Source organism: Armigeres subalbatus, chromosome 3 (assembly GCF_024139115.2).
Source record: "Armigeres subalbatus isolate Guangzhou_Male chromosome 3, GZ_Asu_2, whole genome shotgun sequence".
Classification (NCBI taxonomy): domain Eukaryota; kingdom Metazoa; phylum Arthropoda; class Insecta; order Diptera; family Culicidae; genus Armigeres; species Armigeres subalbatus.
Window position 1 is genome coordinate 10,057,851 of NC_085141.1, and position 24,677 is coordinate 10,082,527.

General features: G+C 37.5%; 1 protein-coding gene across 4 annotated transcripts in view; it reads right to left on the minus strand.

The window, feature by feature from the left end:
- Window positions 1-24,677, minus strand: part of LOC134227326 (uncharacterized) — a 72,811-nt gene that overhangs the window by 14,379 nt on the left and 33,755 nt on the right. For 3 of the 4 annotated variants that reach the window (XM_062708718.1, XM_062708720.1, XM_062708719.1), the window contains one exon: window positions 18,091-18,575. In XM_062708718.1, the coding sequence (XP_062564702.1) occupies window positions 18,091-18,346 (256 nt within the window). In that variant the 5' untranslated portion in view covers window positions 18,347-18,575. The remainder of the gene's footprint in view (window positions 1-18,090; window positions 18,576-24,677) is intronic. The other variant, XM_062708721.1, reaches the window with a different exon arrangement.

The window sequence follows — 24,677 nt, forward strand, 5'->3', positions numbered from 1 at the left end:
GAAATGTATAATCCGAAGTGTCTGTAAATTAAGAATATCCAAGAGAAAGGTAATTTGAATAGCAGATGTATTGCTGTGTGAAGTGGTAGACAAGATGGCGTCATGGTAGGGTACAAATCATGTGATTAGGTCCAGAAACGGGCCTTTCTCTTTTTCTTTGTGTTTGCGGAACAAGTTCCGCCTATTTCCCAGAACCACCAAGCAGCTACAAGCCCGACAGCTACGCTAATCGTCCCACAAAGTCAACGGTGAACAGGAAAGTTGTGCCAACCGGGCAAATACCCCCCCCCCTTTCTCTGTTGGGGTCAGCATGCGCTTCAGACCACCAACAATGTCTGGATGTGCCCATTACCGACTCGAACCACCATCGAACATCATCCGTCAGGTGCTATTCGCCACCTGAATGCACCGCAACGCCATCTACAAGCGACAGTCATCTGCAAGCTACCACGGATCCAGATCCCACCGATAAACAACCGCAAGTACCCTACGTGACGTCAGAGTAGGAGATATGAGGTGTCCAAAATGGACGAATAAATAGTTGTTAAGAAAAACCTTGTGGTAGCGACTCCTTTTTATGAAAGCGCAGCCCTTTATTATTAGGTTTTCACTCTTCTTTGTTTGTGTTCGTTTTCCGTGTTCGCAAAGGAACATCCAGGCCTCGTCTTCCTCTGGTTAACAGAAATTTGTTTTTCTACGGCTTTTGAGCATAAGTGTTGTAAGGCCTTATTTGTATGTCCGTCGTTCGCTTGCAAAACCGCTCAAACAAGTATTGTTTTCTCCTTGTGTTCCTCTTGCCAATGAGCCTCGCCAAGGAACTCAATTTGAATGGAAAGATGCTGCTCAAACGACCCTGTGATTCCTTCCCATCCGGTGAGCCGGCTGGTTTCAGGTATCCCACAAGACATTCAATTTCCTCGGAAATTCATCTACTAATTCCTTCGGAATTTCCTATGCCATTTTTTTCCAAAATTCAAGGACGAATTTTCAGAAGAATTCCTTTCCAGGGATTCCTTCAGAAAATTCTCCAGGAATTACCACGGAAATAAATCCAGAGACTACTCAAGAGTCTAAACATTTTCTTCATGTATTCCTTCAGCACTTCCTCCAGGACTTTCTTTGGAAATTGTTTCAAGAAAACCAAAAAAAATCTTAAGGAATTGTTTATAAATAAATCAAACCCAGTTTTTTCAGAGCATTTCTGGCAATATAAGTATAAGGAGGAGTGAAGAAAATGTTTGATTTGGTGGGTCACGTGCCCTATCGTGCTCTAGCTTCAGAAGCCAAGGTACAATTCCTGCATTCACATACCTATCACGAGGCTAACACAATGATACTCCATGCCCAGGGTAGTTAAAAACAAATCCTATCATACTGGGAATCCAAATCCAACATTCATTATAGTGTTGACTTGTAGCCGCGTATATAAGCACTATACCACTGCCTTGGTTCGGCAGATGCAAACACTGCAAACTGTGAGTTTTGTGTTGGCCAATCATCGGCATGAAATACGAAATTCGGCGGCGTGGAGCCAATCGGCGACACCTTGACCTGCGTCGGCGTACGTCAATAAATGTCGGCGGCGGCGCACAGGTCTATTGCCAACCCAGAGATGGCCAGTTCGATTCTCTGTCAGGTCTAGGATGCTTCCGGGTGGCAAATGTGTTCGACTCCTGGGGCATGAATACACTAATGTACTTGTACTAGCTACAAAAGGTATGTATTAGGGTGGTTCAAAAATCGATTTTGCTCCACAACGCTCATTTGGTTCTGTATCATGTTCTGAGTGTCCTCCGAAAATTTGAACTCATTTGGATTAAAACTGATGTAGCACAAGCCGTTTCAAGTTTGCATGCAAATTAGTATGGGGGAATTTAATTTTTCATTATACTGATTATGGCGCTTCCTTATTAAGAGCAGGTTAAAAGAAAACCTACATAGCCAGAAGTAATACTCAAGAGCTATCACTCAGCGAAAACCGCATCTTAATTAATCGTTCCAATAATTTTCGGAGGACACTCTGAACATGATACAGCATCAAATGAGCGTTGTGGAGCAAAATCGATTTTTTTGAACCACCCTAATGTACATATCTATACAATTGGCGGGTATAGATAAGCTATCAATGAATAACTGAGAAAATCATTTACATAATTCGAATTCTTTCTGTAAAATTGGCTTCCATTTCTAGAAAAACGGATGATATAAAAATACAGCAAAAAAATCTTATTTGATTATTACTAAAAAAGAAATCGACGAAACAAAGTATCCTCTCTCCTTCATAAGCTGAATCCTTATGAGAACAAATTTGTTTGATTATTGAATTACACGCTCAATTTATGTTAGCAGCATGGTACGCTATTTTTATGGTTCATACATATGATAACATTGTGTAAAACATTGTGCTGAAAGTGCATTCCTATGCGAGAACATTATTTCGCTCACACTTCCAATGTTACATAATACAATCCTTGAAAATTCGGATCTACATAATCGAACATGCAATCCGTGGCAACGAAGAGAAATAATATCGACCATTTCCGCATCAGTTCCAAACAGTGATGACTACCAATAAGAATGGGGTTCGCTGCACTTGCTTGCAGTGTCGAGACCATATTATAGACACGGTGTAGTTCGTAGACAAGCGGAGACTTGGCTGGATTATTCAATTTTACATATTGTACATATTGTCTCGTTTTTCCCCAAACTCACTAACAGTTTATGGCTAAGGTTCGTCTTCGCCCCCGCTCATCTATGTAACCTACAGCGTTTGCAGACAAAACTCTAACACTATTGGGCGACTTCCTGGTTCTAAAACTATAGAAGCCATGCAGTAAGGCGACGACGACATAGCATTTCATTGGAGCAAGCTGAAAGAGAAGCCTTTCGTGCATTCGTTCATTCTCCAGTCTGGCGTCGGGCTTGGCGCGCAGCTGAACTTGACAATGCACTTGCACCGCTTCTTTGCACGATAAATACACATAAACTACTTTCCACTCTGAGGGCAAACGGTATGGTGGCTATGTGGGCGCCGCAATACCATTGCGTTACTGCAGCGCGGCGGTATATGGCAAGGAAGGAAGTCAGTCAGGCAATCGGTAAGCCCGCCAGCTATAAACCAAAGCGTTTTTCCATGCAAAAGCGCACTGCAAGGATGCCAAGGTCAGGGTGGTATATATGTAGATTAGAGTGTACCAGAATGCTTTGCGTTTGGAAATTCGCAATGGTTGAAAGATGGATATAGGGTATAAGAAAAGTTAGCTTTTAAGACACTTCCGACGCAACCGCCAAAATATATAGCATAGCAGTCTCCTGCAACTAAGTACGATGAAGTGACAACATTTATTTTGCGTACGATGGTTAATATAGGGAATGTCAGAAAGTTTTTTTTATGAGAACGAATACAAATGATTTATTTTTGGTACAATCAAAGTTACTATATTCCGGGTATTAGCCACCCGGAGTGGAAATTAATTACTATGTCTGAAACTCGATTTGTACAATTGCACAACATGTGAAATATTTAGTTCGGAAAATGTTTTGGAAGGTAACCGCATCCTTCGGTGGGAATTGATCTCACGAAACCAGTACGCTGGACAGATGCTTTCCCTATATAATTAGATCAAATGCTACTGATTAGATCAAATTTCCAACACCAGGCACGTAGTCGAAATCTCGCAATCTATTTTTAAAACCAACTCTTTAAAACGCAATAATTATAAAATCGCGATATTCCTGTATAGTGCTTCGGCAGATGTATTTCATTTGAATTTTTTAAGTGCACCCTAGTTTAAATGAACCCAGTTAGCAGTCAAACAAAGAAGACTTCCTAACTTTAAATCTGAGGTTTTTTTTGTAGTATTTGTTGATTTTTCCACTTTTTTCATTACATCACCCAACTGGAACCTAGCCGCCTCGCATCTAAGTACATATTCGTTGCGCATAGTAGTTTTCATATAGAAGTGTTATTTCTAAACCATATGAACCAAGCAACATGGTCATACTCTACGGCCAGCGAAGTTGAAAAAATTTCGGACTTGTACAAGGATCAAATGCGTTGTATTCACTGTTGAGCTTCGAAGGTTTCAACATTTGGCAAAAATGTTTCTAGCGAGTAACTCATTCTACAATCACCGACGTTTAACCACTCTGGAAATCGTATTTGGCATAGCTTAAAACTCATATTGAATTAGGGGAACTGTTCCGATCTCCATCTCACTGTACATATATCCATCTCATCGCTAAACAAAAGAATACGGCACCAAATTCGTTGCTTCTTTTTGTCAACATGCGTGCTCACTGATGAAAAATCACAAAAATAATAAACAAACCAAATTCCTTTCCATTGCTTTGTTTTTGATGGAATGGAAATAGGAGCTATGAGATGAAGTGGCGAACCGTTCCCCTATAAGGTTCCTCCAAACACACGGGACGCGTTGTCCATATCATCGGGTCTGACAATCGCACTCGCCCAGCGACTGCGACAGCCGCGTCGCGTACACGCCCGTTTCAAATCACTCAGAGACTGAGTGAAATTGTATTGCCGTCTCTTTTTTTCCCACGGAAAAGTTACTCAATTTTCGTAAAAAGTGGAACTACTCAAATTTTGAGTAGTTCCACTTTTTACGAAAATTGAGTAACTTTTCAGTGAGAAAAAAAGAGACGGCAACAATTTCACTCAGTCTCTGAGTGATTTGAAACGGTGTAGGTTCGGAGGAAAATTTAACCATCCGTTTTGAAATGTCAAGGTCGGTCATTTCCGTTCTTCGCTGTTCAACATAATGGGAGCTCGGATTGCAAATCTGGGTCAAGAGTGCACTTGCACCAAAACATCACGCCCGTGTCCGGGTTTGTGTGCTCTATGTGCTGCGTTGCATATAGGACGTGCACCACACAGATGTCAATGAACAGTACACATCTAACTAAAGATGGTTCTGTGCAATGTGCTTCTGTCGCTACCAGCCGGTGGCGGCTTTCCTTATTGGTTGGATCTGCTTGGTGGAAATGACGTAATTGGAGAAAGCACATAACCGTATAGATATGTCTTTCGTTTTAAGATGAAGTAAATGGAATCCGAACCCATGTGACATTTTTGGATTTAAAATGGATTTGAAGGCCATGATTTGTTTCCGGATAATTTATTAAATTTACGAAATAGATGGGTATGGAAAAGTAATCCACGTTTAAGCCTTTGAACTAAAGTATCTGTAAGACTCCCGGTAGTAAAAACGTGTACCTTGTTGGTGGTAGCATATAATAAATACCTATGCCGATATGGTATTTTGCACTTTTTACATTCGATTTCGGATTATTGAACGTCACTCAGTTTGACTTGGGGAGTTGAGGACATTATACTTATGCAATAATGTATAACTATTAGAACAAAAACAAAATGACAAATTTAAAATGTATTGCTATTAATATTACCCAATTTAAAAAACCACTGACGCAGATGAGTGATGTATGTATCCATTATATTTACAATTCAAGTATGATCATGGCGCTGCTGTCTGTGCTGCACCTCTCTGCACCTGAAGTAAATGATCGAGCCTGTGTCATGACAAACACTGACGCCGCCCCCAGAACATGATGTTGCTAACTTTAAGCTGCGCTTGATTGTGTATGAACAAAAACCTGCGATCCTTTTGATGGAAACCGGTTTGATTTTGGTTTGACCCGAACTTTAGTGGGCGGAGTCATTTTTTTGTTCCAGCATGATTATTTGTTCGTAGATGTTGAATTGGATCCTCGATTTTTTTCTTCTTCGTTTCGACATATATTAGAAATAATGTATGCATCTATCTCGTTGTATATTCTCTCATTTATCTTTTTCAGTTTCTCACTCATTTCAATCAATGCTAATTACCAAATTTCTGTGTATTAGACACCGGTATGGATATTAATGTTTGAAAACTCATTTGGAATTTTCCTTTTATTTATTTTTTATTCGGTGAAATTAAAAATCACTTTTGGTTCCTTACATTTTAATGAAGGGCTTAAATTGCAATTAAGGGACTCAAATATGCGCAATTTTTCGGAATCCCTTAAATTAAAAAGTAGGTTTTAAGTTTTAACAAATATACACACTTAGATTTTATTTCTGCAGCTCGCAAAAATCCGCACAGCCGAGCGCCAGCAAAATGAAAAACTAATATTCCGGCAAAAATGACGTTTGTTAGCTGATTTTCGGCAAATTATTTGCTGATTTTTAGCAATTTTGACAGAAATCTCGTCAAAAAACATGTTTGCTGGGGGACGGCTGTGCGAATCTCGGTAAAAGTTGCCGTTTGGCTCAATACCTTTTGGCCAAACGGGTCATTAGAACGAAAGGGTCGTTTGGCCGAAAGGATATTTGGCCGAATTGGACATTTGGTCGAATAGGGAAGCGTCGTTTGACCAAAAGGGTCGTTTGGTTGGATGGGTCATTTGGCCGAAAGAGTCGTTTTGCCGAAAGGGTCATTTGGCCGAATAGAAGGTTTGGCTGAATAGGGAAGGGCCGTTTGGGCGAATACCGTTTGGTCGAAAGGGTCGTTTGGCCGAAAGGGTCATTTGGCCGTGTTTGCACTCCAGGCAAAGTTTGTGGATTGTTCAATTCGTGGATGGCAAAACAACTATTTTCTTTTCTTTGCATTATTCCTAGGCACAACACAGCGCAATGTCCATAAAGAAGCGAGATTTCTTACTACAGTAATTGAACACACTTAACTCACATACAGTCCACAAAAACAGTTTATTTTATATCATAAAACACTAGAATGTGCACTTAAACTTTATTTTTGAACTGAAAACTAGAATAACAAAAACTACGAATTAAAATCTCATACAACTATCACACAAGATCGAAGGGTCGTGGTGCCCGTTGGGCGGCCGAGATTGCACTAACTCCCTTTGAACAAATCGATCGGTGGCTAGTGGTGATCATCTCGCATGCTGCCCACTGTCCACGGAGCGAATCGCTCTCCCGCAGATAGTCAGCTCGTTTCCCAGCTAGTATAAAGATGTGTAGGCAGCGTTGTGAATATCACTTTCCCTTCTATGGCTTGACCATATTCGGTGCAGATGTGGATGCCTAAGCGGTTATATCCAGTGGATGTGTGCAATGTTAGGAAGGGCCGTTAGGCCGAAAGGGTCATTTGGCCGAGAAAATTATTTGGTCGAATAAGACATTTGACCGAATAGGACATTTGTCCGAATTGGTCATTTGAAAAGTGAGAAATTAGGAGTGAGAAGAGACGTCTCAATTTTCATTCCTCATTAATAACTTTTAAATGTAAAAAAATGCTAAGCGCGGAGTAAGTAGTAAGACGTCTCACTACTTGCTTCGCGCTTCTCATTTTTTACAGTCAGAAGTAGGAAATGATGAGTGAGAACTGAGACGTCTCACTTCTCGATCTTCATTTCTCACTTCTTACTGTGAAAAATGAATAGTGTAAAGTGGATATTGTAACGTCTCACTACTCACTTCGCGCTTCTCACTTTTTACAATAAGAGAAAAATGAAGAGTGAGAAGTGAGATGTCTTACGGCTCTATTCCCATTTCTCACTGCTCACTGTAAAAAGTGAGAAGCTCGAAGTGAGTAGTGAGACGTCACACTATCCACTTCACACTACTACTCACTCTTCACAGTGAGAAGTGAGAAATGAGGAGTGAGAAGTGAGGAATGAGAATTAATATGTCTCTCTTCTCACTCCTAATTTCTCACTTTTCAAATGTCCTATCCGATCAAATGTCCTGTTCGGTTAAATGACTTTTTCCCTCAAATGACCCTTTCGGCCAAATGACTTTTGGTCTAATGGTCTGTTCGGTAAAATTGTACGACCAAACATCTTTCGGCCTAGTGGCATTCGGCCGAATGGTATCCGGCCAAGCGGCCCTTCCTCCAAAGTACGTGCTTGAGAAAAGAGATAATGAGTGTGATTGATCCACAATTGCATTGGGTGGTTAGACCGTATTTTTCACATTACCACGAAGATAATTTTATGAGGTGATAAAATGTTCGATAATTTTTGAAAAGAAGCTCAAAATAGAGAAAATAGAAGAAGGGGTCATAGCCCACCTCCATTGGCATTTGGGTTACTAACGCCAATGGATGTATTCCCGGAAATATTACTTTAGGGCAATTGTTATTTTAGAAGAAATGTTATATTCGGGAAAATGTCATATTCGGTGAAATGACTTACTCGGGGAAATGTCATTTTCGGGGAAATATCATTTTCGAGGAAATGCCATATTGAGGAAAATGGAATTTTCGGGCAAATCTCATTTTCGGAGAAATGTTATTTGTGAGCAAATAATACTTTCGGGGAAATGTTATGTTTGGTGAATTTTTCAAATTGGGGAATTAGTTTCAGGGAATTACAGTATCTCAAAGCATCTTATATGAACTAAAGAATGGGAAAATAATGCCGCCGCCCGGTATGCCTAACACTTCCACCCTTCGACAGAGAATACGTATTCTAAAATTTGATTGAAATCGATCCATGCGTTAAAAAGATAGAAAAACGGTTTGTTTTGTAAACACGCGCCCCCTTCCTTTTCCCTGTGACACTCTCACCTATTCTATATTCGTCTTCTTAGGACAGAGACTATGTTCTCTAAATTTGTTTGAAACCGGACAATAGGTTCAGAAAATACACAAAACTGTTCGTCAATTAAACAATACCCCTAGCCTCTCAATATCCTCCCCCGGAAGATAGATATATAAAGATAAATAGGAGATTTCATCGGTTTTTACAGCAAACTCCGAGAGTGAACTCGGAGTATCTACTTTCGGACACGAACGGGACGGCGATTTGACATGTTTGATGGTATACAATTTAGGCCAGGCGGACACCTTCAACGCATCATAGCGACGGTACACTAAGTTAAGTATCGCGGACAGAGGCAAGGTACCTGGGCCAGTATTTCGGCGATGACCTCCGGATAAGACACCCCGCATGAGCGACTGTGTCTCCGGTGGCATGAACGTCGACAGAAACACACCAGGCGGCGGCGGCGTCTTCGTGCCCCCACACTTACACCCTTACACCATACACTAATTGTGAGTATTTTGGTTCATGGTAGGTCGTAGTTAGGGTATTAGGGACGCTTGGGAACGTTTTAATAAAAGCTGCCATTACACCGTGTTATTATCGTATTTTCCTGTTGTTCGTTAATCCTCGGTGGGAAGAGCCGACCCTGAGTGAACTGGGAGTCTTTGGGACTGAGCGAGCTTAACAAAGTTACAGAATACTGAAGAAATTTCAACTGTTTGTTTTCAGTTGAACAATTGGAAGACGAACTGTGGCAGGCAGGTTGTTCTTCCGGTGTCCATCGAAGAAGCCCTTGACATCGTTGAAGAATCAAAAGAAAATACGCCTTTTTGCTCCATTTGTTGTTCATGCCTGTTCATGCCAGTAATAACCTGAAAGGCTACAACTCCAATACGGTGCCAAATTCGGATAAATCGTCAAACATAGTGGTGAAAGCTTGATAGTCAACGATGTCAACGGTGGTCATGTGCACGGTTTCCTCCGAGAGCAAGGCCTATGTTAAATAGGGTAGTGCGGCTCCACCAGCCGGAGATTAAACTGTCAAGTCACTTTACACTCCCTTCGGCGTGTGCATAATGTTGGATCTCGTTTTGTTCATAATGATGCAATACTTGATCTAATGCGGGATTCCTTATTTTGGACGTTCATTCCATATATTTACAGTTATTCAACTGTCTGAGGTAATTTTTGTTGTGGCTGCTCGACACTGTTATCAGCTTAGTTACTTATACTGCCATCACATCTTGCTTTAAATCCTGTTTGTACATTTCCTCAGTCGATAATCGGCCAGGGAAAAGCGCGGAAAACTGAAAAACTCGACAACAGAATTAGGCTACAATCGTCCATGCACAATACCTACTGCGACCTACAGTGTTAAATATCGTAATATTATTATTAATATCTATATATTTATATATCATTCTCTACAATGTGTCAATAAACAACGATCATATTTAGTATATTGGAGCATATACCGGAAAAAAATACTTAATTTACAATGTTGTGAAAACTCATATGTGAATACTGAATATGTACGTTATCTGGAAGATATTGATATGGAAAATGTATTGGAGGTAACCACTTTCTTTTCGATGGGACTCGAACCCATGACCCTACAGTACGCTAGACTGGTGCTTTAACCAACTAAGCTACGAAGGACTTTCGTCGGCTTTCGCAACCTAGCGGCTACTGAACAAGCTCGAGATTTCCAAATTGGACGCATATCCGTCCGAAAAACGTTTCTCACGGTATGCTACCTATCTAATGAGTATACAGACATGAAAGTAAAAGATTTTGTCATTCTTCTTTGGATTCAAACCCTGTGGTTTTCGCAAAAAAAAAATGTTTTAGCGGGAATTTGTCAATCGCAAAGTGGTCTTGAATTACAAATTTCAAAAACCTGATAAACAGATTCAACAGATTTAAAAAGAGGGAAGATGAATAATATTCATCATCTGTAGTTAAGCTCAGACAGCTAGATATCTGCAATACTTATGCAAAGTAGCTAAAATACTAGAGGGGGGGGGCTATTTGTATCCTATCCCCATCCCATAGCGCCCCTGTAGTTACGCCAATGGATTTACCACGGTATACAGATAACAAGGTAGGCTCTAAGAAAAATGACACATCAAGAGTGACGTATATTCTATCGCCATATATAATACTAATGACACACTGGTGGTATAAGTACCATGGTACAAGTATCTTGAAACGAGTACCATACCAATTATTGTCTTTATCAAAGATAGTCTTGGAATAATTTTCTTGTCCTCTTGTACCATGGTACAAGTACCACAGGTGTGTCCTTAGTATTAGAGTACAAAAGTAAGCATGCTGAAACCGTTGAGCATCGTCTCGGTTCAGCTTGTGCGAAGATAGTAGTGACGACACATGTTTACATTGAAACTGAATGTTTACATGCGTGCTGAGCCTGCCTTGTTTTTGTATGCCGTTTGGATTTACCTACTGTCAAAATATCGCCAAGCACGTGCAAGGCAATTATAAATATGGTCTGAGGAAGTTTTTCCATTTACGACCTTGGTACAATTTTTGAAAATGTGGAAATTCGGGATCGATTTAAGCACAACCGCACTCCCAAAAATGTTGTAAACCCCATTGACTAAATGATAGTTGCCATCAAATTAATTTTTTCTGCAACTTAACGACCCAAACACAAAGCACGACAATCGTTAAATCATAGCATTAGCATTGACATTATTAGAGTAAAATCAGCAGTGATTCAGTTTGGTTGCAAATTTTCGAATACTATTCTAGTTTGAATATGAGCCAAAATAGAACAAACTCACAGGCTTCCCCAGCAGTGTTCTATTCATGTTTGATTGTTTTTTCCATTAAATGAAATGATTATGTTGCTGCTGAGGATGGCGTGGTAAATGCAAAGTGGATTGATCCGTACATAAAATGACACATTCATGCACCAAAACAATTGAAAAAATATTTGAATCTCTTGATTCATTCGTGGTCGTATCCGCAGAAAATAGAGCTGAGCGGTATAACATTTTTAGGCTTTTGAATCTTGACTGTTATAAAAAATTAATCTTGAGCCACTGCTGGGAAAGTGCATGATTCATATTCAGTGGCGTAGCCAGAAAATTGGTCTGGGAGGGTTTTCTGAACATAATTTTTTTAGAAAAAAAAATTCCTTCTAAAAATGTTGTCTCTGGGGGGGGGGGGGGGTTATGTCCAAAACCACCCCCGTGGCTACGCCACTGTTCAGATTCATATTCAAACTGACAGCCCCGAATGATTTGAATCACTGCTGATTTTACTCTTACGGTATATTTCGTAGATAGGAAACTAGTGATACTCATGCTTCTCTTTTGAAATCCATATCTCGAATGCTATCACAAATCAAGAAGAGGAGGGGTCCTTGATTCCAGTCTATGATCAAATTAACATAAGCTTGAGGATTACTACTCCTGGCCACGCCAATCTTCACCGTAACAATTGAAAATGTTTATGTGGTATCAGGATTTGTCTTAGGATGGCTATGTGACCCTGGTAAATCTTACTCCGTAACACACCACGTTGAGGTATCTACGATTTATTTGCATTACGTAATTATTGGATGTTTCATTAAGTGAGCGTTGAGAGAAAAATTACCAAAAACAAAAAACAAAATCTGGAAGGTGTGTAGACACAATGAAAAAAATTGTATAGACCTAAATCATAGTTTGTTTTTTGCGTCATGCAAAGAAACACATTCTTAGTGCAGAATTGAGCAAAACTACCTTCAATTATATCCCTTAAACAGAGAGATGAAGATTGACATTCCAACACTCCAAATAATCTAAACGTTGTATCCACCTGAATTTTCAGGTACATTTTACGTGCACACGTAGCTGCAATGCTTCAGAAAATTCAGGTGAAACTTACGTGTCCGGTGAATTCTATCCAAAACTCAGGTAGAATTTAGAACCTACCTGATTTTCACGTAGAATGAGAATTCTACCAAAAAAATAGGTAAAAGTTACGTGAATTTCAGGTGGAAAAATCTACGTACTTTCTCAGGTGGAAACAACGTGCAGATTTTTTTGGGTGAATGACCACTACTCCGAATGAGCCAATACCACTACGAAAATTACCGCGACAAAAAAAAAAATAACATACGATTTCGAAACAGTTTTGTACTCTCCGATTGTCAGTGATTCCAGAATGCCATTATTCCGAATGCCATTACTCGAACGGTTGAAAAATATTTCGTCGCATGACATTTGGTCGAAGGAACTTTTAGTCAAAAATGATTTGTTTGATCTGTTTGGTTTGTGAATTTTAGAATGTCTACTGCGGACTGTTCATTTCACTCTTCGATAAAAACCTCAAAGTGTGGTTAATTATCTCAACACAAGCAGTCGAAAATTAACATAAATTTGTTATTTACTGGTTCTTTAAGATAATAATAAATTGCCTTTGTAATGTTCGTAAGTTTTTCTAATATTTTTTATTCTTCACAGCATAATTGCACCTGATCTGTATGTTTTATTGATAGTAAATATGAAGGAGCAAAACATTGAATAACAACGTTATCGACACTGGAACGTCGAATGAAACACCATAGAAGGTTGTAGTCGTTTCAACATGGCCAAGAGGGCAAACCTCGAATATGAAAGATTGCCGAAGCACGTACGTGTATAAATAATAATAATCATATAATTGATATACCCTGCAAATACGTACTTTGGACGCCTAGGCACTTTCTGATATATGACCAGTCAGTAAACATTCATTTCAAATCGAGTTATTTCAATCTCAATTCCATCCATAACGCTAGTTTAAAACCAATGGTTTAATATAACCAAATGATTGCGTACAATATTCATAGTTCTTAAAAATGTCCGACTTCTGCTTGATTCCTTCTGATAGCCGGACAGAAGGATATCATACCCAACCGGTTATTGTTTGATTTTCTAACAATTCTGTATAAACTAAATATATATATATATATATATATATATATATATATATATATATATATATATATATATATATATATATATATATATATATATATATATATGAGACCATACAATTTTGCAAGCTTTTCTTAAAATATTTCTTTGTGAGCTTATGTTTTTTGTTTAATAGTCTAAAATTTCGCATATGTTCAGCTCTTATACAGGTTCTAGTAGGTTCTTATACAAAATCTAACAGTCACTGGTTGGGTGCATGATTCGAACTGTGAGTTGCAAATAAATCTAACTAATTAGTTAGGATTGACTTTCAAGAGTTCCGTTGTATTGAATGATCATTAATGACTGGCGGATAATCAAATTCCGGACATATGCAAATTTCGGACGCTTCAATTCGTATGGATTTTTCATGGAAATGTTAGCTGAAATTATGTTTTACTGCCTGCTGCAGTAATCTGTTGCTTGCTTTTGAAGATTTGTGCCTATTAATGCGTGATGTCGTATTGAAAATGAATTCTAACATGATTCACCTTAAATATGTCTAACATGTTTAAATATGAGCTGAGTGGAGGTGACTTTTATGTACTGTACGACTTTATGTACTCCGGCCTTAGTATGAGAATGAATAAATAAAATGTCTGAAATATGAACATCCATGAAAAAAACATAGGAAAAAGATGATTGAAGTTGGCAGTTCGGCACCAACATTTCAAAAGGGCGTAACTGCTTTTGTAAACAAAAGCTTCTCACGTCGCTGGTGGGTTAATTTGAGCCCACCCACGCAATCTAATACCACTGATGGAAGCATCGAATCCTCTTCTTTCATTTAATGGTGCTGGATTGCGTGGGTGAGCACAAACAAACCCACTAGAGACGTGAGAAGCTGTTGTTTACAAAAGCAGTTTCGCCCTTTTGAAATGTTGGTGCCGAGTTGCACAATTAAATTGTTGTCTGATTCGTTTTATTTCAATTCACTTTCAACTAAATGTTCATTCAACCAAACGTATTTTCGATTAAAAGTCATTTAGTCATGTCATCCGCGACAATAACGTTAATTAAAATTGTTAATTGATCACATTTTTTGACGGGAGAGATTTACTTTGGATTATGAACATGCCATGCTGCCCATGCAAAGGCCAGCTAATGTTATTTTGAACCCCAATAAATCATACGATTCTAAAGTTATTCAATAGTGGGTATTGGGGTCATTTGGCCGAAAGTCATTTGGTTGAAAGGATCACTTGGTCGAATAGTTAAACAAATAATAAAACAATTTTATTAAGTGTGTAAAGAGAGAACTGAGAAGCCTAACGATAACGGTTATGTTCAAAATGAGGAGTGAAGGGTGAGTAGGGAGAAGTGAGTTGGAGGAAGTGAGATATGATAGGTGAGAAATGAGAAATAATAAATGAGAAGTGAGAGTAATTATTAGCTAGATGCTAGATATGAGAAGTGTGAAAAAAGGGGTGAGAAGTGAGAAAAAATAAAATAAAAAATAAATGAAAATTAGAAAGCAATTTATTCCTTCAAGAAAAAGGAAGGAAGAAGAAAAATAAAAGGAGGAAAAAAAGATAAAAAAGAGGAAATAAAAGAAAGAAAAGGAAGGAATAAGGATTGATTTTTCACTTTTAAAATATTTAGGGGAAAATACCTATTCTTGGCAGTCTAAGACATTCGCCAAATAGAATGATAAAAATAATGAATAAATACACTACAACACAGGTATAGTTCAACTGGTATACATTTGTATGCTCTTTCTTTGATGATTGGCGTTCACTAAATATAACAGCTTTTACCACAAACTCAGTAAATTTAATATAAAGTAACAGGTCAACGTTTCTTCTATTAGCATAGCAATTTCTATTATCAGCAATGAGATTGCTCCCTTTAGCAACTAGACATGGAAGTAGAAAACTGGTAATGTATTGGTGCCAAATGCTGGTTGTTTATATCCTCCAGTAGTAAAATTCATTCATAATTATCGGCCGCACGCTCATCTCGCTTCACTCAATTTTGGAACAAACTTTATTGTTTATCAAATTGGCTTAAAATAAAACATGGATTTTTAGCCTTGGCATCAATTTTATGTGATGTACACATATAGGCAAAAGCATTTAAACACATTTTAAACAAATTTAACCCTTATGCGGCCAACAAAAAACAGACGTGAATGGCAGATAGGGTACCCGTGTACCCAGATATTGATATTATCATAACTTTTACCATTTTCAACCTATTTGGATAATGTTGGCCATTTTGGAGAAAGAAACTTAAACTACGTAAACTACGTAAAACCAAATCTATACACATAAGAATGAATTTTTGTCTGTCTGCCCTTATAGACTAGAAAACGGCATGAACATTTGTATGTAGAGGTTTTTGGGAACGATGAATGTTCTTATGATGGTATTAGACCCCTCCTCTTCTGGAAGGGGGGCTCCCATACAAATGAAATACAAATTTCTGCTTTAATCGAAAATTAATCTAAAAAATGGAATCAAAATTTGCTAATTTCGAATATTTAATCGTCTGTTAAATAATGTAAAAAATATATAATTAATCAATGTTAGGTGAAACGAAGCTCGTCGGTTCTGGTAGTATAGTATATTAACAATATATTCCACCTCGTGAGTCTTCATTTATGAATAATGGGCAGCACTGCCCTATCCAGCCGCTGGAGCCACCCCATTCTTACACTACGTTTCACAGTTGAATACACCCAGGTTTTTTTTACACGGTTGAAATTCATTAATTTCCCGATTAACCCGAACTTTCACAGCTTTTTAAATACCACCTGAATTTTCTTTGATTTTTTGTGAATTTTTTCGTGGGGTTAACTCGTTATTTCATTGACGCTGAAGGTCTCAAACGACTAAAACCAAACCGTGTAGAAAAAACCTGGGTGTAATAGATAATACCCTAAAAGTAGGCAATTATTTATGGTTGAAATGCGCTATGTAGGAACGGGAATGGTTATGATTGTTTTTAAGAGCTTGGAAAGTATTGAAGTTGCAAATAGAAAACGGTCCTGTCAGCCACATAAGGGTTAAAATACTATGGTGTGGCTATCACTTTTGATATAATTCATGGTCTGCGTACAAATCTGAATAGAAGCATTTGTATTTTAACATTTTTTTTAATAGATGCCATCGCCGGATATTTTGTTCACATAGAATTGTGCGTGGTATCTTTTTGGCGTGTGTTTGATATGCTCACAAACACATTCTCTCGCTCTATTCCGAAGTGTGCTGCTGTCAAAGAAAACGAACAGTCCCGATTTTATTTAGTGAAACATAGAGCAAATATTGCATAAATTTGCTCTTTGTAGTAATAATCAAGTGGTGATAAAGTGTAAAAAGTAGTGTACGTACTTAATTTGTCGTGTCAAACGCAATAAAGAGGAGAAAGAGGCGATCCAAAAAAGTAAGTAACAGTTTGCTATTCGTGCGCTGCTTTCTTTGGCAATGCAATAATAGCAAGGATTTCGTACGTGCAAATTTGTTTCGGTGATAAACACATCAAATCTTGCTACTTTTACACAAACAACTTATTCAAATGAAAGCTTAGACATGAAATTGTGTGATTGAATCATAATTATGTCCATAAATAGTGTATGTTTGCTGGAAAACGCAAATATTGTTGAGGGTGCCAACAACCGTCGCACCCTGCCAATGCCATATTCTACCCTATTCTCACTTTTCGCTTTTCATTCTTAATTCCTATTTTTTCATTTCTTACTTGGCACTTTTCATTCTGCATTTCTCACTTCTCACTTAACTCCTTCCACATCTTACATTTTATTTCTCACTTCTTACTTATTATTTCTGATATACGATTTTATATTGTCTCATTCCTCACTTCTCACTTCGCTATTTTTACTATCTGAAGAAAAACCCAAACGACGAAACGGCGTTACACCAAATGGCGTGTCACCCAATAGTGTACGAGAAAGCCTTTTTGCCTAGGAGGCTAAAGTTTTTCTCGAAACGTTATTTCAATAAATTACTCGTGAGTTCTTAAAGAATTTCCAATTGAAGTTCGTTTGAAAATTTGAAAGAATATCCCGTAGAACTTCAATATAACTTTCCGTGAGAGTTCAAATTCATTTCTCATAGAAATTGTTGTGTTGTTTTTGAAAATCTTCAAAAAAATGTTGTGGAAATTGTATACAATTTTCCAATGAAATTCAAAATAAGAAAAAAATAATTCAAAGATTGTTTTGTGGACACCACAAAACATTTTTAATGGAATAACTCATAGAATTTCCTAACAAGTTCCCGCGGAAGTTCCAAGAAATTTTAATGGAAATTACGAAGAAAATCTCGAAAACGTGGAGATTTTAAAGAATTTTCTTTCGGCAATTCAGAAAAGTTCTCCGAAGAAATCTTGAAGCATGGCGCGAAGAACTTCTCATGGAAGTTTACTGTTTTGACTCAAATTTCGAGCATTATACATATTCTGCGCACCGGTGTACGATTAAATACTCTTGAGTGTTATGTCCGCTTATAAAAATGTGTAAAGAAAAGATTGAATATTAACGTTAACTGAAAATCACCTGTCGCTACTACTCTCGTTCAAGTATGTAATGCGCACCCCTTATTCGCAACGCCATTAGATGTTAACGTACCTTTGCTTTTCCCGGAGCACATTCGCCGTTTTCCGCGCACCTGAACGCGCTTGATGATCGACATGTAGTTATCGCCTTGCTGGCTTCCGGGAGTGCACTCGATGTTGTCCACGGAGAGCTGCGCTGCACTCTTGACCAGCTTCAGCACATTTTCCACGCTGCCTTGCTCCTCGTTGGAAAAATCTTCGTCCGAACTTTCCGGGAGCACGTTGATGTCATCATCTGTACGCTTTTCCATGGTGTTGCTCTCCATCATGTCACTACTATGCACATTACTTTCTTCCGTTACCGATATAAGAACACACCCCGCGCGTCCGAATGTTATCCACTTTTGGTAATCAGTGGGGCGTTGCAAGCGTTGTGTTTATTTCTTCGTGTACTTCAGTAAGTCAAGGCACAGAATCTGTTTTCTGAGTAAATATTGCTTTACGATTTCACTAATCACACTTTATTTAGTAACTGAGAGCATCTGTTGTTGGTGAAAACTACAAACGAAAGACCACCGGTTAACATTTGATAACTATTCAGAATGCAGGCTCTGCGAAGCTCGGTACGTTATTTCTCACGGTCACGGTGCAACTGGAAATGCAACTAAAAAGTTTTCCCTTGGCTTCTGAGCTGCATGTCTATGCATCTACTCGCACAGCATAAAGTGTAGTGGCAGTGGTGGTACACTCGATGGTGCACGCTGAATTCGTATTAACCAAGTTCAATCTAACCGGGAAATTGGAATCGCTTTTCAAAATGTGAGTTTGAACAACGATTTAGAAGTTAAAACAGAGTTTTATTACGTGGAAAGATTTTCCAACATCTGAATCTAACGCGCTTTTCTAATTTCATACTGTATTGATGCCCTTCAAAAGTAAAACTAAAATCGTACTGGTTCGGAAGAATGCATTCGTGTGTCATACAACCCACCGCTCCGAAGAGAGCGAATAAAAGCGCGCGTAAATTCTTTTATGTGTATTTGTAAGCAAACACATGCGCGAGGTTCTAACAGTGGCACATGGTTGTTGGCCGCAAATTTTCCAACCCAGGTTCTTATTTTCTCACGCTCTCTCGCTCGTAAGATTCGTGAAGCTTTCGCTTGATTCATTTATGCCTCTCATTGTTAGTGGTGGCATTTGTCCGCTTCATAATGATTTGGCGCCAAATTTCTTAACGTGCACGGGCATGTATTCGTGGAAACTACAAAAGCTCGATATGAAAAGTTCACTGGAGGCAATGCATACATATATGTTATAAAGTACCAAGCTGCTCCCCCAGCTTCATGTACGCAGTAGAAGTTTCTCATCCCAACCTGAGATGCTTTCGTTTCCATGTTTTCTGTGTCTGCCGTTTGTGTTTTTATATCATTGTTAAGAACTTATTTGACAGTATAACAAGATGTGAGTCATGCATAATAACTGATTTATAAGTAAATACTCATACGAAACTGTTTATCTCAAACTATTCTAAACAAACTCTTCTCAGTTAAAGAAGATCTATTTGGACAACAATCCTATTCCCATTTCCAACCTTTATTTCTTCAATCGTGTTATGTAGCGTAAGTGGGACCTAAAAACTACTAGTTTAGAAAAATTGTTGAAGTATACCTAGAAAATAATTTACTTCTAGCTTCAAATCAAAAAATCATTATATACTGCTATCATTATTGGTACACACATTTAACGCCAATGATTCAATTCTAATAAAAATATAATGACACAGAATAAAATCAGGCTCAACCAGCTCAACCAACTTCTAGAACAGAAGTATTCGACGAAATTTATGTCATCAATGTGATTTAAGCTCTTATTTAAACGAATTCTAATATTTTCAAAACTAGGTAGTATGAGGTGAAGGGTTTCAGTTGTACATTTTTGGAATGAGAAAGGAGTGTATTGTTACTACTTATGTGAAACAGCAGTCCATAAAAATGGTCAATATAAATAAAAGGGAAGGATTTCAAAAGTTTTATTTGCCTTCTGATGAATATTTCTCTGTTTACAATATAAATGATCGAACTCAAATGATAGTTAAAACATCTGTAGAGTCAAATAGTGCATTAATACACTTTTACGAATCAGCTTTGAAAAATGCAGTAAAAAGAGCAATGAAAGCTATAAATGGCAACTTTTATGTGCATTCTGGCCCCTAGAGAACTTGTATTCTTCCATCTTTTATACCACAAGCCTTATTCGGTTCCCCAAAACTAAATCAAGATAAAAATATGTAAAGTATCAAGTGAAGCATTGAACAACATAATTTCGGCTCCATAGCGCTTCACGGCAAATGAGCCTTCCTGATAAACGAAGATTAAAGAATGGAACCAAGATGACATATTAATAAATTCAAGTTAAAGCGATGAATTAAACACTTTTTATAAAAAAATATATATCTCTGTTTATACGAAATAATTTATTTGTTCCATAAAACCAATGTGATCTAATAAAGGTGCTGCTTGGCAACAAAGTAAGTAAGTAAGTAACACCTTTTTTAAAACGTCAACCAGTGTTGTGCTGAATCATTATCAGACGAGAATGATTGCAATTTTCATGTGAAAGCTTTTCACGTGAAAACAGTAGGCGAGTTGTCGCCGGCGACAACTTCTCAAATTATGTATTCAAACGATACTAAACACAGAATTTTCATTCAAACATTAATCTTTGCTAATCTTTACTTTACTAAGCTCAACATAATTTTCTTACTAATATCAGTTAATTGCCTACAGTCCCGTTATATCTTCTATTTAGCATATTGTTTCATGGTGGAAAAAGAGTTCAAAAAGTAACGGTAAATGCTTCAAATCAAGATACGATTTTCAAACGATTCTTAATCGCTGGCGAGTTTTTATCACTTGATAATTTAAAATTAAGATCGCGGGTGAGTTTTGAAAATTTGATTTTTCCCATTTCCGACGTCAACCTTACCGTAATATTCTGTTTCAACAATTTTTATCATTAATTCGTGAGTGAGCACAAACTATAACGGTGAACTTTTAAAAAAAATAATAATCATTTTTTGAACCAGTGTTGGAAAAGGACATCTGCCAGAAAAAAAACCCGTCGTTATCCTAGGAATAGGATGGCAGCGGCTCTTCGTGGATGCGTGTGTATTACTTTCCAGCATTCCACGTTCCACGGACAGAAATTTGACTTGTTTGAATCAACCAAAACGTTGGTTGAATTAAAACAATAAAATTTGTTGCTTTTAGGTCTAATTTGGTTGTTTCCAATGACAAATTTAATTTGAAATAACAAAATTGGCGGGTTATTTCCACCTTTGAAAATAATTTTATTCAACATCGTTTTTTATTTGTTTCTAACCAAAAATAATAGTTCAAAACAACCGAGGATTTAGTTTATTTTTTTCATTTATTGGGTTGTTTGTGTTTGACGTTGGAAAAGCAATCTAACTGGATTATTATTATTCAACACAAAGAAATCGTTGATACAAACCAAGTCAATTTAAAAACTAACTAGTTTTTTAGGGTTTTCTTTAATGTCATTCGTTTGGCAATCTTGAAGTATGTAGCAACTTGTAGATCGTTATCCTAATATTTGATCAATAGGTACTTTTCTGTATATTTGCAATCATATGCAAGTATTCAACTTTATTTTTAACAGCATAATACTCCTAACTTTCATAATCTAGCGAAAGCGAAAATCTCCATTTTAAGTGATTTCAACTCTACCATGGCGTTTCATCTAGCTGCATTTGGCATGGTATCTTCTTTTGGTAAGAGATCAATAAAAATGATTAGAGTTTTGTATTTACGCAATTACGCAATTTTGCCACTAGTTTTCAATTATATTTATTTGTAAGCGGTACCTAAGGGGCCCCACACACGTTCCGACATGTTGTACAACTTTGACTCCACCCCAGGAAATTTGGCTCGGTCGGAGTAAAGTCGGACCGTCTGTAGGCAAGTTGTACAACTGTTGAACTTGCCCACAGACGGTCCGACTTTACTCCGAGTCAAAGTTGTACAGCATGTCGGAGCGTGTATGGGGCCTATAAGAAATAAAAAGAAATAAAAATTTCATTCTTGTTCACTAATTAAATAACATTAAAAACAAAACAGAAAAGATTTCCCACCAAAAAGCAGGCTGTACCAACCAAAACCTTTGTTTAAATTAAACTAAATTTTGATTGCTTTTAATTTGAATTTTAGCTTAAAACAACCTAATTTTTTGGTTGTATTCAAAGCTGTCAAACGTAACATCCATTATGTTGGTTATTTTAAACTATAGATAGTAGAATCTATAGATGAGCGAAAGTATGGCAAAGCAAAGCATGAGTCGGTTTTGTTGACCGTGCCCACGCGCATATGACGCCACAACCCTTAACATTTCCATTGAAATCGTGACGTCATGCTCGTTTGGAGACACGTTTGACAGTTCGTTTGGAGACAGAGGATTTATCTTCGCTCATCTATATATTCCACTATCTATATTTCAAACTAATGTTTTGTTTGTTTCACTGGCAGACCTGTCAAAACAAGAACGTTGAAATTTAGTTTGTTTCAACCGTTCAATATGTTTAAATTAAACTAAGATTTTGTTTAGGCCAAATTCAACCTAATATTTTGGTTACATATCTTAGTTTATGTTTGTTTTTAACATTTCGTTTTCTCCGTGTCGCCGTAATGGCGGATGCTATAAATAAATTTGACAAGAACTGTTTTCGATGATGAATCATCTCTCAGCAATCATATCCACTTTGTTATTCAAAGATAACAAACAACAGGAAAAAAATCCATCAGCCATAGTGTACACAATAACTAATTGATTTATATTATTTTTTCAGGATCTGATACTACGGACAAATATTACTACATGCCGTGAAGCCTGAAAAGACGCGCTATTGTTTTATTGGACCAGGGAAGTATTTCGACTTCCAAAGCGTGTTGTTTGGCTCATGATTGAAACTATAAAACCGTCTTCAGTGTCTTCTCCTTGACTCGACAAGATAAATAAATAAATAAAGTCGAAGATTGAGGTCGAAACACGTATCTGTAAAGAATACAGAATACAGCTGTAGTACTAAACTCGTCTTATGACAGGTGGGCATATAACAAGGCATATAACGTGTTTAAATGTAATTTACTTGAATGATAAGAAGTATTTCGGAACATTTTGATTAATATTACGAGCACTTGCTTTCAAACATCTGTTTTGACTTAAGATACGTTACTCATTTTATAATTATTGAAAATAGTGTATCCTCTTGATCTTCGCAGTTAAAAGACTTCACTATTCCATTTACTTCCACTATATTCACTTTGTATCAACAACAGATACGTATTTCGTTTTCTACTTGAAAGCTTCTTCAGTTTTTTTGTTATCGACTAAAAAAACACGTTAACGATAACAAAATACTGAAGAAGTTTTCATGCAGAAAACGAAATACGTATCTCTTGATACCAAGTGAATACAGTGGAAGTAAATGGAATAGTGAAGTCTTTTAGCTGTGTAACATTTCCCCTAAGACGCTCAATATCAGGGTTTGCAGAAATCGCTCTCAATAGAAAACGAATAACGATAAAAGAGAGGCAAAAACTGTTCCGAATCATAACCATGATAACTAATTTATCAAACTTGTATACAAGTGCGAAAAAACAGAATCGGATAGGCAGCCCCCACAGAAAAATTGTGATTCTCGCTTTGTTTTCGCTCCTGTCGTGTTGGTTACTGCACAGCTGTGTAGAACAAGTTGAAATGCATCATCATAGCTAGTGTTCCTCGCATTTGGAGCTTTCTAAATGAAATTTATCATAGGGTATAGCCTCCCGAATCAGTTCTCTATCATGACAACTGGCAAAAAAGTCTTTCGCGGTATGTTACATATCGTATATGTATACTGAGATGATAAGTGAGAGACTTGTTCATTCTCTTTAGAATTCAATCCCTGCTCAATATTAATTAATCACTCTTGATGTTCCCTGTTGGAGACCATAGAAAATGTTATTTTTAGAGCATTTGCACGTCACTTATCACTTATCGTGATCGAGATTTTAATCAGGACAGTATTCGATCAGTTCGTAGAATTTTTTGTATTTCTTTTTTAAATTACCTGTCATGAACATCCATAACATCATTGGGGCAGTAGCAAACATGTTAATATAACACCAGAAATAAATAAATTAACAGGTAGGTGGCCTTAACATAATGTTATGGAAAAGACTTGATTACACAAAAATATGGAAATGCTTGGTTGAATAAGTTTTTCTGCTGAGACACAAATATTCCATTTATCGGGGTTTCTTCATTTAATCTATTTTTTTCCTCAATTATCCTGATCGATGGAATATCGTGGGGTCTGCCTAGGATGTGGTGTGGTCCTACTGTGGGCTCTGTTGAACTTCTATAAAAAGGTGCAAGTGTATACATAAGCAGGCCCTTCCAAAGCGACCGTGTGCCGCTCAAAGCGCACTACCCTAGTCCTAGTGTTGGGTGGGACTTTAACCCTTTTGTTACCGACAGGCTCCCCGGGTACCTTTTTCGTTTCCAAGTGAATTTTTCTTAGGGTTCTAAACATCGCAGGAAATTGAAACTCCGTGACATCTTCAAACTCGGCAAAATTAAGGTTTGGGTGGTACGAAA